Raw genomic sequence first — 21006 nt, 5'->3', positions numbered from 1 at the left:
AGCTCAGAGAATGAACCGCCACCCTCATACATTTATATTGTTTAAAGAGCTCCAAAATACTTACTTAGTCAAATCTTTTTAAGGCAAGCCTGTATTACCTGAACATATTGTAATTGTATAATTTAGAGAGACTACAATAGATGATTTTTCTAAATGCTTCCAGAAAATTATTACAAAAGAAATGTTGGAACCAAGAATTTGAATCATTGTGCATATATTTTGCAGAGAGTACACTTCTTTCCCATATACTCATATAATCAATGTGAAACTTGTTATAATTTAGGATATACCAAGGTTCACATTGATTTTAAATCCCCATTGTTTTATTTTATAGTTGAATTGCTTTTGTTGTGCTCAGAATACTTTGTTTTTTGGGGGTGCCATATACAAGTTTTAAATGAAACAAATGAAAACATTTAACACTTAATTGAATTCAGCAGGACTAATTTTCATATGATACATACAGTAAATATTTGGATAAATAACTCTATTTCCTAAATCTCCCAAGCCAATTTGTTTTTAATTATTTTCTTTCTTTTTGTATAATGGATTTCTTTTTAAGAATGATTTCAGAGAAAATTGCAATTAATCAAGAGCAGATTAATAGCATCAAAACAATCTAAGAGATGATTAAAAACAGAAGCAGCACGAGTAGGCTCTTAAAGGAATGCCTGAAAAACAATGTTTCAATTAACAGAAATAGAATCTACAACTTAATTTATTCACCGATCCTAGGATTTGGGATAGACACAGAAAGAAACAATTGTCCAGTAGTAGCCACAAACTGCTTTGAGGGCTCTTCATTCTTACATCTATGATCTTCCTTTGCCTATTGTGCTTTTCACTGTAAACCCGTACCTTACTGACATCACTCTGCAGATGTCTGCAGATGTAACATTTTTTTTCTTCCTCCAGATGGTTAGGTGCCATCATATTGGGCTTGGCTCCTAGTGGCTTCATAGCTAAATGCTGTGTTAAATGTTAAAATTCACTTCTGCAGATAACCATACTTAATTCCTGACACAAAGAAGCCAATGTCATTTGAGTGAAATTGGCAAGAGTGGGGACTATCTAGAGCAGAGGTCTTCAAACTTGGCAACTTTAAGACTTGTGGACTCCCAGAATACTCCATCCAGCACAGCTGGAAGAGTTGAAGTCCACAAGTCTTAAAGTTGCCAAGTTTGGGGACCCCTGATCTAGAGCCCTCCTATGGTAAGTAGTGCTGAAAACGTAATGCCTACACTAGGCTTTAATATAAACCCAAAATATAGGGCTATAGTAGTATTTTTTTTTAAAAAACATTCTATCTTTTGAAAAATCCATGGCTTCTTCCCTCAGAAGGAACCACACAATGTCAATGCACTGCAAGGAATTCTGGGAAAAATCTGGAATAATCCCTTACTCTTCCTACTTTTAAAGAAGATTGAGCAATTGTAGACTAATGAATTAATTTCTCTTTAAGCAAACTTAGCTACTTCGATGAAGAACTGATGGACATGAAGTTTTATTTCATGCCTTATTTCTTTTAGAATAGGTATGTCAAATTCGATTTTATTGAGGGCCACATCAGGATTGTGTTTGACCTCGGGGGGACAGAGTGGGCAATGCTAGGGTGGGTGTGGCCAACTTGACATCACTTGTGTCAGGAGCACCTGTGGTGGCCCAAATGCTCTGCCAGAGAAAACGGGCTTCCAAGCTCCATTTTCAGCTGCGACAGCCTCCTGCAACCCTCTGCCAAAGAAAGTTCCATTTTTACCAGCAGAGACACCATGGGCCAATCCTTCACTGTTTCCAGAGTGGAACTTTCTTTGGGCCAGATCTAAGCATCCTGGGGGCCAGTAAAGGTTCCCCTCGCACATATGTGCTAGTCATTCCCAACTCTAGGGAGCGATGCTCATTCTGGTTTCAAAGCCAAAGAGCCAGCACTGTCTGAAGACATCTCCATGGTCATGTGGCCGGCATGACTAAATGCTGAAGGCGCATGGAACACTGTTACCTTCCACCAAAGGTGGTTCCTATTTTTCTACTTGCATTTTTACATGCTTTCAAACTGCTAGGTTGGCAGAAGCTGGGAAAAGTAACGGGAGCTCACTCCATTATGCAGCACTAGGGATTCGAACCGCTGAACTGCCAACCTTTCTGATCAACAAGCTCAGCATCTCAGCCAATGAGCCTCCACATCCTTTATATAGGACAATATAGAGGACACTGTAACAATTAGTCTGGTGTTATGTCACATCAAATTGCTGCTGGAGCAGAAAATCTGGGGTGAATATAGGGATTGTACTGGTCATCAGCCACCATGTATACACAGGGACAGATCTGTCTATTTCCAATTTGTATGTTTTCTCATTTTTGAAACTTTGAGTTAATTCTGTTCCATTTCTGTGTATTTTAATAGGTAATGACCATTTACACCCTAATACTAACATAATTTTCCTGATTATACCATATTTGTACATTTTTCGTAAGCATGCAATCTTCTCCATTGTCAATTCTTGCATTTGAAATGGCCTACTGGAAGCCACACTGAACTCTCTGTGGCTGTAGTAGACTTTAAGAAGTTAGGAATGGATTCTTGCTCAGTTTTGACTTCAGTGAACAATTCCATTTTCCACCTCTCTGAAAAAATTAGATTTTGACTTCACTGTTCTATGATGTGGGAGAGGAATTGATGTCTGCCATGGATCCATGCTTTTTTTTTCTGTTCTTGCACAAAAAGCTGGAGTTGTTAAATAGGAAGGAAGATGTGGGTAGGATAGAAACATACAGTGTGCTGTAGTGGCTAAAATCTTGGAAGACTAATATTTCAGTCCAACCTGGGGCAAGAGTGGGCAAATCATCACCTCTCAGCTTCATAGAGCTCTTGTTGTGGGTGAAGTAAGGGAGTGCTATAACTGTCCCTTTCAATAGGGGGGCAGAGCAAGTGAAGGAAAAGAAGACTAAGAGGAAGGATGGTTTTTCAATCTCCAAAAAGTCATTTCCAAAATTGTCATTTGCACATTACCAAAGGAAAACAACAGTGGCAAAGATTTCCATTAGAATGCACATTTGAATTAATCTATAAATTCAAATTATGGTTTGATTTGAAATATAATGCGCATTATTACAGCAGAGCAGGCTTTGTTCGTGTCAATGAAATGACTGCTGTTCTAATTCTTGACAGATAATTTAAAAGGCTCGGCTGTCTATTTTAGGTATATAAGTTTGAAAATGAATTTGGACTAGACAGTCCTGCAAATAATGTCTTCAAACAGACGTTCTATTAATTAGCGTATGGCTGGTCAGTTAGGTATCACAAGATAATAGTAGGATTCACTTTGCCCATTTTGGGGACAGAGTTCAATCTATCCAAATTTCATTCAGATTTTAAATAATTTTTTTAAAAAAACAAGCAAACAATTAGACTTGCAGTCTAATTACTTGCAGGTAGACAGAAGTTGCATTGTATTATCTTTAAAAATGGCAAAAAGATCCCTTATTTTGTATGTTTCTGAAGAGCAGAGGCACTTTTTTGAAATCAGCTTCTGATTTCTGTATAATCATCTCATTTGGTAATATGTTTAAAGTAAGAGCAGTAACAATTTGGAGTAACAGCTGGAAGATTTCCTTCCTGCCTTTGATTAAGTTGCAGTGAAATCCTCAGACTTGCTCCCACTTGGACCCAGACAAAAATAGTTTTAATCTCTACATTCAACATTTGCTTACAGCGGCTCTCGAAATCACAAGGCCAACTAGCATTCCTTTCTCTTCCTCCTACTGACATTTCAACCTTATGTACTGTATGGAAGCTAAAAGGGAATTGTCAATCCTCTTTAAAGTTCGCAAACAGCTTTTTCCTTCTTAATGTTCAGTTTTCTTTCCAATCCACCATTGACAAGGAGGTATGTGTTTCAAATTAATCTCAGCAAATTCTGCTTCAATTCCCAGTCAGTCTGGGAGATGCACAGCAAGACAGAGCACAGAAACTAAGATTGACATTGATTTTGAATGTATGCCTTGCAGGGTTGTTGGGATTGATCTGCTGTTTCTCTCTCCAGTGGTTTCGTGTCTATACGAGTCTGGAATTGATATGAAACTAATTAGTTTCTGGATAAATGTTATCCATGGTCCACCCCAATGTATTAAGCACACTGTCTCATAATTTTTCCCTCCAGGGGAACCCATTTCACCTCCAAAAGTCAAGCAAGCTGCCATGTTCACTTCTCAAAGCCAGGTACTGTGTACTATTCAAAGGCCAGTTATAATTGCTATCAAAAAGGCTGTTGTGTAATAATTTGGTGCATAAACATAGTTTTGCACTCAGAAGGGGTAGGGATTAAAAAAAGGAGCAGACCTAAATTCAGATGGAAAAGTTTTGAGCTTTTATATCTTTCAGATTGTTTTTCCCCCAATCTTTCACATTAGTTGGTGACTTTAAAAAAAACCTGCATGAAAATTCCTGTTTTTTTTCAGATACATTATTTCGCTCATGCATATATTGCATGCATTTTGATCCAATCATCTTTGTAAATTATTCTTCTTTATTCAATTATATGTTGTATATTTTTTCACTATTATCTTCCTTTTTCTACTTCTTTTCCCTAATAGACATGCTTGCAGTTTACCAAACATTACAAAAATGAATATTTGTTTGCACAGTATGGGTTTTGCTTTATCTCTGCTGGTCTCCGTTATATTTATCCCCCAAATCTGTTCTTCAAAAGCAGGTGGGAATTCATAAGTAGTTGTAAAAGGCAGGGTTAAAATTGAAAACCAAATAATTTTTGGTGTCCTCCTCAGAGCATAGATTATATATAATCCTTTTTATTAATTCGGTTTAGGATAGCACTACAAAATTCTGAGGTATGTATAGGCTGAAAGCATATGAATATTGAGTTCTGCTATAAATTTTCTCTTGAGCTTCATATGACTATTTCATCACTGTATCAATTTTAACAATCAAGTGTAATATACTAACCAGTATGTTAAAATCAACACCTCCCAGTTAGTACCTATATTCTTTTATCTCTGTATGATTAAACAGTTCAGATAAAGAAGTGCAGTACATAGCTAAAATAATAGACATTCTACTGTTCAACTAGTGTGAGAGTGTGTGTGTGTGTGTTTGTGTGTGTGTGTGTGTGTGTGTTTATTCTCGATTTATGAAGATTGGGATTGGAATGTCCATCATAAATCATCATGGTCATAAACTGAGGCAGATCAGATTTTACAATGATATTTACAATGGTCATTTAAGTGAATCACTGCAGTTATTAAGTGAGCATTGTGGTTGTAAGTGTGAACCCATTCTTCTGAATGGCCATTTTTTGTGGGGACAACAAAAAGGTCACAAATTTGACTGCAGGACATTGCAACATAAATGTGAGTCAGTTGCCAAGCTCCAAAAGTAGAAATAATGCAACCTTATGGTAGTGTAGACCTTATGGTGGTACTTTAATAGTCATAAGTGGAAGGACTATTCATAAGTTCAAAGACTGAAGTTTTTTCAGCACCAATCACTAATCAAGTGGTTGCAAGTCAAAGACTACCTGTAATTTAAGTTGCTTACAGAGGACAATATTCAAAGAGTTGTTCAATGAAAATCTCTGTTTAAAAATATTCTGGTTTTGAATAAATTAGTTTTAAACAAACCTACATGGAGAAAGATCAGAAGCTTTGCAATACCTGGATATCTGAATGAAGAGGCACACAGACCAACTAGCTGCAGTTTCCAAATTACTATATTACTGTGATTGAAATAGATATATTCTGTCTAAATTATGGTAATTGTAAGTGTTCTTGTTTTGACAATGATGATGATGATGATCATTATCACGAATCAATCAACTGCCAGATAAAAGCCTCCAGGGCACATTGTTAGGGACAGATTTTTTTTCTTCTTCCCAGCCTAAGGCTAAGAGACAGCCACTCAAATAATTTCTGTGCTAAGAGAAAGATAGTTCCTATCGCTCATCTCTCCAGTCATAGTCCAGGACCTTGTCTACTATCCCATGCTGGCTCTCAGATAGAGAGAGATAAAGATAGACAGATGTCAATTCATATTTTCTTCTATTCTCTTTGTTTGATGATGCAGAAGTAGCCCTTATAAATATGCGGCATTCAGAGGGAAAAAATAGGAACGATCTGCCGGGGGGGGGGGGGGGGATCACTTCTTTGCTTCTTCATCTATGTTCCTCTTGAGATTGAGAAAGCAAGCTTCTTATCCCAGAGGAAATGAATCCAATATTGTTTTTCCTTTCCTTCAGCATTTTCTAAACCCAGCCCGGCAGTTTAAGATAAGTGGCTGGAATAGCTGAGAAACACCCAAAGAGAGCAGGGACAATAAAAAGTGAAAAGGAAAAGTGGACAGTAAGGACAACCTACATAAAGAGATGCTGTAATTAGGGTGGGACATAGCTGACAAAAATATGTTAAGATGTTTATTGTTGTTAATTTTTAATTTTAATGTTTAATGTTTAATTTTTTAATTTTAATTTAATTTTTAATTTTAATGTTTATTGTTATTGAGCCGAGGTGGCGCAGTAGTTAGGGTGCAGTACTGCAGGCCACTTCAGCTGACTGTGATCTGCAGTTCAGCGGTTCAAATCTCACCGGCTCAAGGTCGGCTCCGAGGTGGATGAAATGAGGACCCAGACTGTGGGGGCAAGTTTCTGACTCAATTTGCTAAAAAATCTGTAAACCGCTTAGAGAGGGCTGAAAGCCCTATGAAGCAATATATAAGTCTAATAAATAAATAAATAAATTATTATTATTATTATTATTATTATTATTATTATTATTATTATTATTAGGATTCTAAAGATACATAATTCATTATATTATTTCAATACAATGCTACTTGTAGAGTATTGACTAAAGATTATTAATCTTTTAATGTTTAGGTACCTTACCCCAGCGGTCACCAACTGGTAGTCTGCGGATTACTGGTGGTCCACAAGATAATTTTGGTGGTTCGTAGAAAAATTGTTTCCATTTTTTATATTATACTAAATACTATTTATCTTTTTTTTAAAAATCATATTAGTGGTCCGTGGGATTTAAAATTATGGATTTAGCGGTCACTGAGGTCCAAAAGGTTGATGACCTCAGACTTAGACCATTAAAGGAAACACACATTCTGGTAGAGAACAGTTCCCTGAGGATGGGTTCCAGCACGAATCCGAAAGCTGGGAAGACTTAAAACTCTGGTCTCGGTGACCGAACCAGATAGGATTCTTCAGCCTTATCAGGGGACACGTATATTTGTCTTCATTCATTAAAGGAAATGTTTGAAATGTTCACAATATTATTTTCTTTGTTTGATTGTTCCAGGTGGCTAAGAAAATTCTAAAAAAATCAATTAAGGGTGACTAGAAAACAAACTGTACAATTAAGACCACACAAATCCTTCTAAGGCTTTGGTCTTGCAGACTTCTTTCATTTTATGAAACTGGCTGCCTTAAAAGCAAGGCTATAAAAAGAGCCATTTCTCTTTCGGTATGTGGTTTAGGCTTGACCGCAAGCAAACAAAACTCTTCTAAAAAGTATTTGTTCTTGTTAAAAGAATTGTGGTTTCTCATTTGGAAAAAAATAGACCTTTTACACTGATATAAGTCTGTGGGACCAGAATGCAAGTACCATAAAGTAGTTGGAATTGCTGAGTTTAATAGAAACATTTTATGTTTACAAAGAGACAGACTCTTTTTTGAAATTATATTTGCACTAATTTAAGGAAAAATCCATTCCTAAATACTATGGTTTTCTAATTGTTTCCTTGGCAGTGAGAGTTTGGAAAGGATAGGACATTGATTTCGTTTAATTTTTAATACTTTTTATATACAGCTTCAATTTTTTGCTACAGTTGCCTCTTCCCAAACTATAAAAGAATAGCGATACATATCGAGATCCATATTGTCATAGAGTTAGGAAAATAAAACAATATACAATGGAAAGAAGGAAGACTTGTTGAAAAAAATAAATACTTAGAACCAATAATGGACAAAAAAAATTAGAGGGAAAACTGCTTCCCAACGGCTGCATATTCAAAAAAGTATGAACAAAAATGCATATTTCGGCACTACAGAAGGACATTGATACAAATATTATGAAGATATTTGATTATCAAATTCATAAACTGACGAAGAATCTGAACTGAACAAAATGTTTAAATAGTAAATGAGACATACAAAATGGAATTGACATGTTTGTCCATCCCTTAGGTTAAACGATGAAAGAATCTGATTTCTGCCTGGGAACACACTCAGTGCCAAGTAAAGCTAAATGGACAATAGGGAGACCTGATTTAAGGTCACATCTAATGTTGCTCATATTGTTTTTTCTATACTCCATCCCCATCCTGGAGATCTATGGCTTCACTAAAATAAAATGGTAAATTGTTTACCATGTAACAAAGAGCTGATCCACACAATCAACTTTCCCCTGTTCCAACACAGGCCACTGATAATTTCTTGAGGACAGTACAGCATAACACTGTACTTCATCACATGCATCCCAAAAGGAAAACAACTAATTTTCTACTTTTAAAAAAAAAGACTTTTTCACATTGCAACCTAATGCTGCTTATCTCTCACGGATAGCTGCAAATGAAGCCTCCTTAAAAAAAACAACCTCTTTCTAGGATTTCATCTCATTCTTCCACTTTGGCCATAAGGAAAGATCTGTCTTTTCTTTTTCTCTTTTTTTAAAAAAAGCCACATGAAAGCTCTAATGTTCTCTTTCTCCTCCCTTCCATCCATCATCTATCCATCCATTGAAATCCATCAAGGGAGGACTATGAAAAAGGGGTTCAATCAGAAAATCATTAAAGCTGTTCCATACTTCCTTTCTCTCTGGACCTTTCCATCACGATAACTCAACTTAATAAAGAAGCATGCAGACTATTTTTTTTTCTTACCAGCTACCTTAATTGTTGCTCTCATCTGAGCACACAGAGTTCTCAGTTCTCTGTGTTATGACCTATTTTTCCATAGTTAGAGATGTTGCCTATTAATATTTTACTTGCTGTCAAGCATTTTTCAATTAAAGTTAAGAAGTTCATAGCCAAGGAAAGTGTTTTCACTGAATTAAGAATACGGTAAACATTCTTATATCCATTTAAGAGATGTTATTTGAAGAGCGTATTTGGCCATTTCGCCAGTTTTTGGTGAACTACTTCAGGCATTTTAATTTATTTTGATTTAATTTTTTATTTATTTATATCTCACCTTTATTATTATTTTACAAATAACCTTTATTATTTATTATTTTACAAATAACTCAAAGCAGCAAACATATCCAATACATCTTCCTCCTCCTATCTTCTGTATAACCACAACCCTGTGAGGGGAGTTAAGCCAAGAGAGAGTGACTGGCGCAAGATCACTAAACTGACTTTCATAGTTAGGGCAAGACTTGAACTTGCTACCTCCTATCTTCTAACCTGGTACCTTAACCACTTGACCAAACTGATTCTTAAAATAGGGTTGGATTAAAAACAAAAAAAAACCACCTTAAATTCAAGATAACGGAAAAGCAGGGGAACTTTTCAATTTAATTTTGGTTTCCAAATAAATATTTAGATGGAAATGAGATTGACTGCTCTCTTGGATCTTCCATGAAGCTTATTGGATGATATTTGCCCCTCTATTATGACTTAGCCTAGCTTTCCATGCTGGTTTGGTGTAAAAACGAAATAAAAATTATCTACTTTGTGACAAGATGGGAAATGTATGCACCCACTAATGGCTTTCTTAAGGTTTTATTTATTTATTTAAGGTCTATGTCATGATTGTTCTGGATAGGATCAAAATATTAAAATAAATAGAAAAGAATCAAACATTGGCAGCATCATTAGAAAATAGATATGATATCTTGTTAGACTGTTTTGATCACAGCATCTAACTAACAGTTCATTGTAAAATAATAGATTTTCCGGGTCTTGTAGATCATGACTAAATATGATTAGCCATGAGGTACAAGATATGACAATGTAAGCTTGAGTTAAATTGGGAAACAATAGAGAATGAAAGATTAATTTACCACCCCGTGTATTCACATCTAAATCCAAATCACTTTCTCTTTTACACATACACACATAATCACACCCAATAAATTGCTGCTATTATTTGCAAAAAGGTATTAGAAAGCTGTTTGTTTTGTATAGTACTCCATTTTCCATGACAGAATCACAGAAGTGGAAAATCATCTATGATATGATTCACAAGATATACTGTACTAAAACCAAAGAATCAAGCGTAGACTCCATATTAAATAGTTATACTTTATTTATTTATCAAACTAAAAAGCAATACCAGAAGTCTTGGACAAAACTTTTACAGGGTTCAAAGATTGAGTCCACTACCTCATTGCTTATTTCATTTTTTGGAGTGTAACTGTTGGTGTTTTAAACAAAACTTGAATGTAGCACTTGGCTCAGAACAGTTTGCTCATTTCTGATTTAGAGTAATCCTAAAGCTACAATCATTTCTTCATAAAATTTGATTTGTTTCCTTATGGATACCAACATGTAAACTATTTTAAGAAGATCTACCTTTTATTGGCCAGCAATTGTTTTTAAACTCTCACATTTCTGATTATCATTTTTCTGTCACCATAGGAACCCTGCTGCAAAAAGTTTAAATATAGTTTTTTTTTCTATTTAAGGTACATGTGATTGCTCCCTAATCCTTTTATTATTTGAATTGTAAAGAATGGAATTAAATTTGTAATAACTGAGCAATGTGGTGCTGAAATGTATTATCTGAAGCAGCATTGGATGATACTGTAATGTAATGAATTTCACTGTAAAGAATGAGCTTACTTTTGAAATAGAGATTGGCTGTGAAGGTAGAAGGACTTGTTTTCATGGCTCACCGAAATAAATTCCAGCTAAATATTGCATTGCATTATTTTTCCTATGCAGCTATGGAGAAAGAATAAGCATGCAATTATATTTGCTTCATGCAATGACTTTGGGAACGCATAGTGAATGAATGGAAATGCCACACAGAATGCATACTATATGACTTTACCAAAAAAAAAAAAAAATGAACAAAACAGCCAAAAGCATCACATATCTATTGCCAATAATTGAGATAGAATGCTTGAAGGAAAAGTTATGCAAAAGAATTTTATAACAAAGAAGTTATGGAAAAGGCTAAAGAAATATGTATTTTGGTCCTGTTCATTCCATGCTTCATCTCTTCATGTTCCCAGGAAAAGTTTGAAAGAAAATTTTAGTCTGTAACTATATTGGATTGATGGCATTGAGTACCTGATACCAGTAGTGTGAATCAATTTCTTTTTTTATTTTTTTTTAATTTCTATTCTCTTATATATAGTTACAAGTATACATTCACATAGTTATTATTCTTATTTATGTTTATCACTTTTACATATTTGTTTTTACATATAAAAGGTTAAAGTGCTAAAGGTGACATCTTTGGGTTTGTAAATAGCAATAGCACTTTGACTTATATACCACTTCATAGTGCTTTTACAGCCCACTTTAAGTGGTTTACAGAGTCAGCATATTGCCCCCAACAATCTGTGTTCTCATTTTACCGACCTCGGAAAGAGGGAATGCTGAATTAACCTTGAGCCTGGTGAGATTCAAACTGCCAAATTGCAGGCAGCCCGCAGTCAGCAGAAGTAGCCTGCAGTACTGCACTCTAACCACTGTGCCACCACAGCTCTTGAATGCTGATGCAAGGCTACTCATTTTTGTCTACATTTTCACTTTGAGGCAACTATGCAGAAAATACCTGAAGGGCAAAAGAAGTAGTTAAGACAGGCTGCTCCCAGTATGTACTGTACAGGTGTTACTCTCGACCACTTTGCTTCATGAATCTGGTCTGTATGTGTCAAGCAAACCATCTTTGAATCGCATCACCCATGAGCAGCAAAACCATAAGAATTCAATACTATTTTAAATGTCTTATATTGCTTCTAAACTCTATTTTTATATTTCAGCCCCTTGTTTTTGAGTCATGCATTCATCATAATCAAAAGATTTCAAAAATAAAAATGAAAATTGCATGTTTACACCACTCCCTTTGTGTTTAGCATATTATCTAATGTTCAAATGTTCTACCCCTGGAGTTTCACTCACACATTCGTACCTTCTCTGTATCGATCCCTTTCGACATTGACCATGTGGAGACAATATAATCCATGACACGTTCACTAAGGCCTTTGGGGACTTGGTATAACTTTAAGAAATCCCTCACATTGTTCAACATCTCATGGTAGCGATTGGTGTTGGCGTACATTTGTTGGAAAATTGTAGTGACGTTTCCAAAAATAGTTGCATAAAGAAGAGCTGGAAGAGATCCAAAAGAGTAATTAAAAACTAGCAAAGAGACACAAACTGCCAGCAGTTTAATCAATGCTAAAGCGTCCTTCATTGTTTCATCGAATATTTTGGTTGCAGTCAATTTGATGCTGAGCTGAGCTAGGAAAATATATTAATCACAATTCTGGAGCAAGATGCAAGTGGAGATAGTAGATTAAGAAAACACATGAGGAAGGTTATTTAGAGTGCCACAAGTTCGCAACAGAGCCATCAGATATTCTATAGCTCTCAGATCCTGACAGATAGAACAAGACCTAAAAGATAGAGCTTGGCAGGCCAAGGGCTTAGATCTGATAGGCTAAGACAGAAGTAAATGATGTACAGATCAATGGGAGAACATAACGGGGCTTACTCATTCAGTGGTAGAATCAGATAAACATGGTAAAGCAGAATAAATGACCCAATTTCTCAGTCCAAATTGAGCTTTCTGCCATTCACACTGACTTTCCATTCTGAGGTGATGTTTCATTTTCTGGAACTTCAGGTCAGAGGAAGAGTTATTTTGACATCCCTGGGTATTTGTGGAAATCTTTCTGGTTTATTTAATATTATTGTTCCTTCTCACCTCCACCCTCTCCCTGTCATACAGGAAGATACAGTGAATAGTTTACTACAAATATTTGACCACTGTAGTGAACTTACATGTATTACAAGTAAATGGTATGAAAATAAAATCTGAACGTAACCAACCATGTGTGAAGGTACATATTGAACTAGTTTAGACATCTATCACCTCTCCTTGAAATAATAGCATTATTTAATTGAATGGATTGTTATATTTCTAACACTGTAAAAAGGATATTGTTATCATTTCAAGTTAGGAAGTTGTGCATTGATTCAGAGGTCCCTGTCATCAGGGTTTCAAATAGGCATCAATTTATGACTGGTCACTTAACAATCATTTAAGTTATGGCAGACTTTCACAAAAGATACTTAGGATTTGAATTCAAAGTTCCAACAGCTGGCCCCCTCCTAATGGTCATGCGACTGCACTTGGGGCACTTGGCAACCAGCTCTCATTTATAGCCAATTGCAGCATCCCATAATTAGATGACCAAGAGCTGTTGTGGCGCAGTGGTTAGAATGCAGATACTTCCGCCGACTGCTGGCTGCCAGCAGCTTGGCAGTTCGAATCTCACCAGCTCAAGGTTGACTCAGATTTCCATCCTTCTGAGGTTGGTAAAATGTTGTTGGGGGCAATATGCTGACTCTGTAAACTGCTTAGAGAGGGCCGGAAAGCACTTAGTGGTAATTGAGTTTATGTGCTTTTGCTATTTACATTTTTTGCTTGAAACCAGCATTTATTTCTAGTTTCTAGCAAAAAAAAAAAAATCCCAAACCATAACGAACAATAGGTTCACTTAACAACTGCAGAATTCACTTAACAAACACAGCATTTGCTATACAACCAAGTTCACTTAACTACTGCTGAAAAAAGGTTGTAAACCTGAGTGTGATCACATGATGACCTACTCATGACCTCCATGAATTGTGGTGGTGCAGTGTTTAGAGTACAGTACTGCAGGGTACTTCTGCTGACTGCCAGCTGCCTGTAATTTGGCAGATCGAATCTCACCAGGCTCAAGGTAGACTCGGCCTTCCATCCTTCTGAGGTCGGTAAAAGGAGGACCCAGATTGTTGGGGGCAATATGCCTCTTAGAGAGGGCTGTAAGTGCTATTGCTAAGTACTATTAATGACCAACACAACTTATGATTGTAAATGAAGACTCAATTATGGTTCTATGTCAAGGACTACCTATAATAAAGTACTGTTGAATATAAAGTTTGAGAGCCACAAAAAGGGAAACACGTTCTTTTTTTCTTCTTTGTAGTCTTATCATTATAATTTCTGCATTTGAATTGGCAATCAATTGTTTTTTTCCTGGTTCATGCCACTAGATCACAAAAGACAGTTATGTGAGGGTCATGCTACCTAAATACCCAGGGCCCACCAGGACATCTGGAGAAAGAAGAACAGTCATTAATGGAAAGTTTCCTCATCTGAGATTGTATCATCTGGGAAATAAAGTGAGCTATTTTTCAGATATATAAACTTCACCTTCACCTTCACATTTTTCTTTTGTTCACCAATTGTTTTGTTTTGACCTTGCACCTCCCCTCCCCTGTGGTTGTAAGCCGCCCTGAGTCCCCTCAGGGAAAAGGGCGGCATATAAATCCCAATAAACCTAAACCTAAACCTAAACCTTTGTCCAAAAATACTGAGTTTTTCTTCTCTACTCTCAAAGATTTTATGTGCTCCTTGGGGTATGTTAATTGCAATTGATCTCTAGGAAATGTAATTTTTCAATAACTGCTTCCACTTTAGACAAATGAAAGTCTTCTCCATTCCCCATGTCTTCTACCTTTGCATTTAACTATTGCATTCCTGGGTTATCATTAATGGGAACCAAGTACAGAAAAACCAACAGATTATATGCATGCAAGATCTCCTAAAGGACAAGGTGACTCGGTGGCTAAGATGCTGAGCTTGTCGATCCGAAAGGTCAGCAATTCAGCAGTTTGAATCCCTAGCACTGTGTAACGGAGTGAGCTACCATTATTTGTCCAAGCTTCTGCCAACCTAGCAATTCTACTTGCATAAAAATGCAAGTAGAAAAATAGGGACCCATCTTGGTAGGAAGGTAACAGTGTTCCATGCACCTTTGGCTTTTAGTCATACCACGGAGATGTCTTCGGACAGTGCTGGCTCTTCGGCTTTGAAACGTAGATGAGCACTGCCCCCTAGAGTTGGGAATGACTAGCACATATGTGCGAGGGGAACCTTTACCTTTAAACATCTTTAGTAACTCCTGGACTTTTTCCAGCAGCATTGATCTCACTTGTCAATGACCTGTAGTAGGACAGGAATGGAGTGTTGTAACATTCCTAGTCCTGCTTGATTTCTCAATCTTACTGGTTGTGATATCACTAATCATGGATTTCCTCATGTTGGGAGTGAGAGTTTCTCCTTCTTCCTTCATGATCAATTCCAGCTGCTACTGGTGAGGGAGATAGACGGAGCCCAAAGCTCTGCTTTGTGGTCACTAAGTGAGCCCACCTGGTGAGAACATTCATAATTTAGTCATCTACCTTTCCAATGACTACACTACAAGGAACTGTACTAAAAGACTACTTTGAAGCTACCGCTAGTTTAGAATACAATGACATGAGTCATTACTGGTCTTTTTTAGTTTCCTCATGTAATAACTATAATTTGTAAGTTGTGCTTGTTGCCAATTGGCTTTTGGGTGCCAAATAGGTTGCTGGTGATGCACATAAATATCTCTATGGTTTAGAATCTGGATACCTTGGTTGTGTCGTTCTCTGGCTATTTCTGCCCATCCAGTAAGATGGCTCACCCTTGGTCCCATCAGTAAGGCAACATCATCTATGTCTGTTCCTGCCTTCTGAAACATGCTTCCACCCTATGTCGCTATAAGACACAACCTTACTGTGCTTTCGTAAAGCTTTAAAATTGAAGGCTGAAGTAGTTTTATACAGCTTTGTAATAGTTTCCTAATGGTTTCCTAATTAGGACTTCTGAAAATGATATTTTTTGGCACTATTGAAGGGTTTTTGGGGATGAGGGTTCTTGCTTTATTTTATTTGATATAATCTGCCTAGGATTGCAAATTGTGATTAAAGGAATCTCTCTAAGATTGATGTTTAAACCAATAGCAAATGTATGAATAAAGCTCCTGAAATCTATGAGCCTTTATTAAATATAATGGCTGATTTCACATAAATTTAAACAGTTCTGTCAAAGACACAACTATTAGCATTCCCATAACATTCTAATCTTAATTAGTCTATCGATAGCTTAGCATACCATGCAAAAACAGCTCATTTAACTAGGTTACACACCTGGAACGAGAAGTAGAAACTAAAAATTACTTTAATACAGTAGCCAAATCAGCATGCTAGATGAATCCACCTCCCGAGTCAAAGTCTATTCGATCATATAAAAATAAAATCATGGGGAGGTAGCTATCCAAAAATGACAGAGGCCATGTATCACTGTAGCCAATTTAAAACATTTGTGACTGTCATTTTTGTCTCTCCTCATTAAATTTACTAATGCACTTTATATCAAATTGACACTAGCATGCTAATTTCATTCTCTCTGTCAACCCACTTGTCATGTTTCATGAGTTAAAGATATAAATATTGCAGCGCTTCCTGTATTATCTAAAGTCATGGATATAAAAGAAAGTTGGTCAGCTCACATTTGAATATGAACTTGGCAGATCTACATTTCCTGAACTCACTGAATCAGCAGGAGTAGTTATCATATGAGCTATATTTTTTTAATTAGTCAAAATCTCACAACATTGAAAATATTATCAGTCTTACCCAGAAATCTCATAATGACCTTTGTGAGATTATATGCTTAAATCACTGAAGATTCTTACATGGAAATTCAGATCTGATGAATCTGGGGATCTTACAAGATACAGTCAGTTTTCACACTTAAATTTAATTTAACTGGGGGGGGGCACATGGTTTTTTTCTTCTTGTTTTAGTAAAGGAGTCAATTGATTTCTGATGCCTTATGTAATTATTTATTTTCCCCACCCCTAAAATGTTTATTTAGATGAGAGGCCAAACCACACTGAAGAACATTTATTTTGCAGTCAGTCACTGGGACCAGAGATTTAGTCTTCTGAGCTGGTCTTGTGACCAACCCAGATTGGATCATACAACGTTATCCTGAGATAGTTGCCTTCATTTCTGAAAATTCATTTTATTGACAAATGTTGGTGTTGGAGGCCCAAGGACAAAGTCAGGAGAGGGGTGGGATTACAATAAACCCTCTTTATTGGCATAGGCAAATGAATCCCTCCATTTAATTGGTTATGGTTTTTTTAATAAATGTAATTAAAGATCTTATAGAACATGTAAAAACTAACACAAGCTAATACAGAGGAGGGAGGGAGGGAGGGGGGAGAGGCAAATATAAGTACACTATAATATATAACTATTTTTTCTATTACCAATTTTTTTCCTAATCATCAAAAACATTTTTCTTCATTTATGAAAAAAAAAGTCTACAAGGGTTTTCCAGCCATCCATAAATGCAGACATTGTTTTTCACTGATGGAAAAATGTTAATTTAGCCATCCATGCAAATGCCATCATCTTTACAAGCCATTTCTCTATTGTAGATCTAATCGGCTATGTTCCATCGGTTAATTGATTTGATTAATACCATTTTGATATTCTATTAAGGGACAAGATAAGTAAAATAATATTTTCCTACACAATAGGTGTCCTTACTAAGACAATAATCTTTTGTAATATACCTATCTTAGATGGTTTAGTTTCCTTAGCTGCTATCTACAAATCCTTGGCTCAAAGCTTTAGCAAATAACTATTCTTAGCCATCTACTATTTCCAGTGGCCATTTGGCTACATGGCATTTTTGTGGTTAACACCTTCACTTATCATGCTACTGCCTTGCTTTTACTGCTACAGTTGCTTTTTCTGAATCCACAAAACATTCTAGTAACTTATTATGTATTATGTTATCTAATATTTATTTATTGTTAACTCATTCCTTCCAGTGCATGCTGACCAGTGATTGGCTTCAAAAAATTTTTACTACCGGTTCTGTGGGCATGGCTTGGCAGGCATGGCAGGGGAAGGATGCTGTAAAATCTCCATTCCCACCGCACTCCAGGGGAAGGTTACTGCAAAATCCCCATTTCCTCCCGATCAGCTGGGATTCAGGAGGCAGAGAATAGATGGGGGTGGGGCCATTCAGAGGTGGTATTTACTGGTTCTCCGAACTACTCAAAATTTCCATTACTGGTTCTACAGAACTGGACAGAACCTGCTGAATACCACCTCTGATACTGACCTTCCTCATCTATCAACAGGAAGACTCAAATCCAGGAAGCCCCCACAGACATTTGCACAACACATAAATGACCCCACAAAAAAAAGTGACTGTTGTGAGGGCCTCCCGGTTCAGGTAGGGATGCAACTGGTACACCAGGCGAACCTGGGCAAATGCCCCCCTGGTCACAGCCGACAAGTGGTGTTCGAAAGTCAGCTGTGGATCCAGGAGGACTCCCAAATTGCAAACCCTGTCTGAGGGGCGTACTGTTTGACCCCACAGCCTGAGAGATGGAAAACTTGGCCAATTAGTAGGAGGGAAACACGCCAGCCACTCGGTCTTATCCGGATTGAGTACAAGCTTGTTAACCCCCATCCAGGTCCTAACACTGGCACATCACATCACATCGAGGCACTGGCACATCACATCAACCGCTTCACTGAGTTGGCACGGGGTGGACAGATACAACTGTGTAGCGTGCGCATACTGATGGTATTTTATCCCATGCCGTCGAATGATCTCAGTGCAGGGCTTTGAACTACCACATCAGCAATGGACAATCCTGAATAAGATTTGCACCTCACGTGGCATCTGCCAGGACTCTCTATATAAATGGGGTATAGTACCCTCCCCTCAGTATGATTGCAAGGTCCCATATCAAACTGTAAATCACATTGTGATCAGCTTTAATCTGTGAGGGTATATACCGGTCCAGTATCTGATTTTTTTTTTAATATAAACAATGCTGCGCTTCAATGGTTAGATGGCCTAGAAGACATTGCCATTTGAATATAGCTCTTTCTAACAAGTATATTTTATCGTGTTCCACTAATCTAAATGAAATGTTAATATGTATTGCTAGTCCATGTCTGATGTGTCATACAATGTATGTATGTATGTATGTATGTATGTATGTATGTATGCATGCATGCATGCATGCATGTTTGTTGGTTGGGATTTTCCTAAAATCTCCCACTCCCATGTATTTCACAAGTGTATCCCTCCATGTGGATATTCAACTGATTTGATTAAAACCTTTACACATCTGTTCAAATTCTGTAATTAGTACTCAGTCTTAGGGATTAAAGGAGTCAACATACTGGATTGAATCAGATTAAAGGTCCAACTCTGAGGCCACTTAGCTGTTCTCTGCCGTAAGCTGTTTACTTTTTGAACAGAGTTCAATTAGAGTTGTTTTATCAATTACAAAGTAGCCATAACATCAATGGCTATTAAAAAGATATTTGCTGTTTCAGCAACTTTAAATTGGTTCTTCAGAAAGGAAATAGGAAATATTTTGTTGAAATCACTGTCTTTTGTTATTTTCAAGAAAAGCACATAAACAAATTTATACAATAATCATTTAAAAGCTGTGTGGTTCCTAAAGTGTGCCCTGTAGCAAAGCCACAGGGAAACTGTGGACAATTTTAAATTTTTGAGGGAAATACAGTGGTAATCGACATTGTGAAAACATTACTAAGGCACTAAGCGTACCATGAATCAGGAAAGATTGAAAACATATATTTATGAGGAAACATTTTTGTTTCTTGGAATAAAAATTACATACAGATCAATCCTACATTTACTTGGACATATGAACCATTGCATTTAACAGGTACTTTAACGAAAGGGTGTAATATTCCCTTTCTTCTTTTTAAATGTCTTACTTGCTATGATCTTTTCTTTACCAGCTTCTCTGCTGAATCACCCATTGGGGGGTCTCTGCCAAACCAAAGTAATACAATACAATGCAATAGCAGAGTTGGAAGGGACCTTGGAGGTCTTCTAGTCCAACCCCCTGCTTAGGCAGGAAACCCTATACCATTTCAGACAAATGGCTATCCAACATCTTCTTAAAGACTTCCAGTGTTGGGGCATTCACAACTTCTGGAGGCAAGTTGTTCCACTGATTAATTGTTCTAACTGTCAGGAATTTTCTCCTTAATTCTAAGTTGCTTCTCTCTTTGATTAGTTTCCACCCATTGCTTCTTGTTCTACCCTCAGGTGCCTTGGAAAATAGTTTGACTCCCTCTTCTTTGTGGCAACCCCTGAGATATTGGAACACTGCTATCATGTCTCCCCTAGTCCTTCTTTCTATTAAACTAGACATACCCAGTTCCTGCAACCGTTCTTCATATGTTTTAGTCTCCAGTCCCCTAATCATCCTTGTTGCTCTTCTCTGCACTCTTTCTAGAGTCTCCACATCTTTTCTAAATCATGGCGACCAAAACTGGATGCAGTATTCCAAGTGTGGCCTTACCAAGGCATTATAAAGTGGTATTAACCCTTCACGTGATCTTAATTCTATCCCTCTGTTTATGCAGCCTAGAACTGTGTTGGCTTTTTTGGCAGCTGCTGCACACTGCTGGCTCATATTTAAATGGTTGTCCACTAGGACTCCAAGATCCCTTTCACAGTGTATAGTGCAAAGGATTGTGGGAAATCTTTTAGAGCAATATGCCCAATTCTGGTCTCAAACAAAATAAATTAACTTCAAGATTTCGCCAAGCAATGTAAAATGGAAACCAAGAATACATACGGAGTACTATTTGTGAAATTAGAAGAGAAGATGAAGGAAAATTTGAGAGTCAAACAATATCCACACCATCACAGCAAGAGTAGTTGAAGACTCGCTCCACGCTGTTTGTGTCCTAATTAGAGTTGATCCAGTGAAATCAATAAGCCTTCAGTAAAGGATGATTAACTTAAGCCTCATTGATTTCGGTTAGATTATTCTAAGTAGGATGGTATCTGCATCAATGAGCACCATGGCCTTAATTTTAAACTCCATAAAATTAAGATCTATTGAATTAATATTTATGCAGCTAAACAG

General features: G+C 36.8%; 1 protein-coding gene across 2 annotated transcripts in view; it reads right to left on the bottom strand.

Moving 5' to 3' along the window:
• Positions 1-21006, bottom strand: part of KCNH5 (potassium voltage-gated channel subfamily H member 5) — a 212081-nt gene that overhangs the window by 58616 nt on the left and 132459 nt on the right. For both annotated transcript variants that reach the window (XM_014063810.2, XM_087727455.1), the window contains exon 8: positions 12102-12301. In XM_014063810.2, the coding sequence (XP_013919285.1) occupies positions 12102-12301 (200 nt within the window). The remainder of the gene's footprint in view (positions 1-12101; positions 12302-21006) is intronic.

This window comes from Thamnophis sirtalis, unplaced genomic scaffold (genome assembly GCF_051295495.1).
Source record: "Thamnophis sirtalis isolate CommonGarterSnake01/CBP01778 unplaced genomic scaffold, rThaSir2_p1.2 scaffold_1, whole genome shotgun sequence".
Taxonomy (NCBI): domain Eukaryota; kingdom Metazoa; phylum Chordata; class Lepidosauria; order Squamata; family Natricidae; genus Thamnophis; species Thamnophis sirtalis.
The sequence above is the reverse complement of the archived record's forward strand: the minus strand, read 5'-3'. Positions and strand labels throughout refer to the sequence as shown.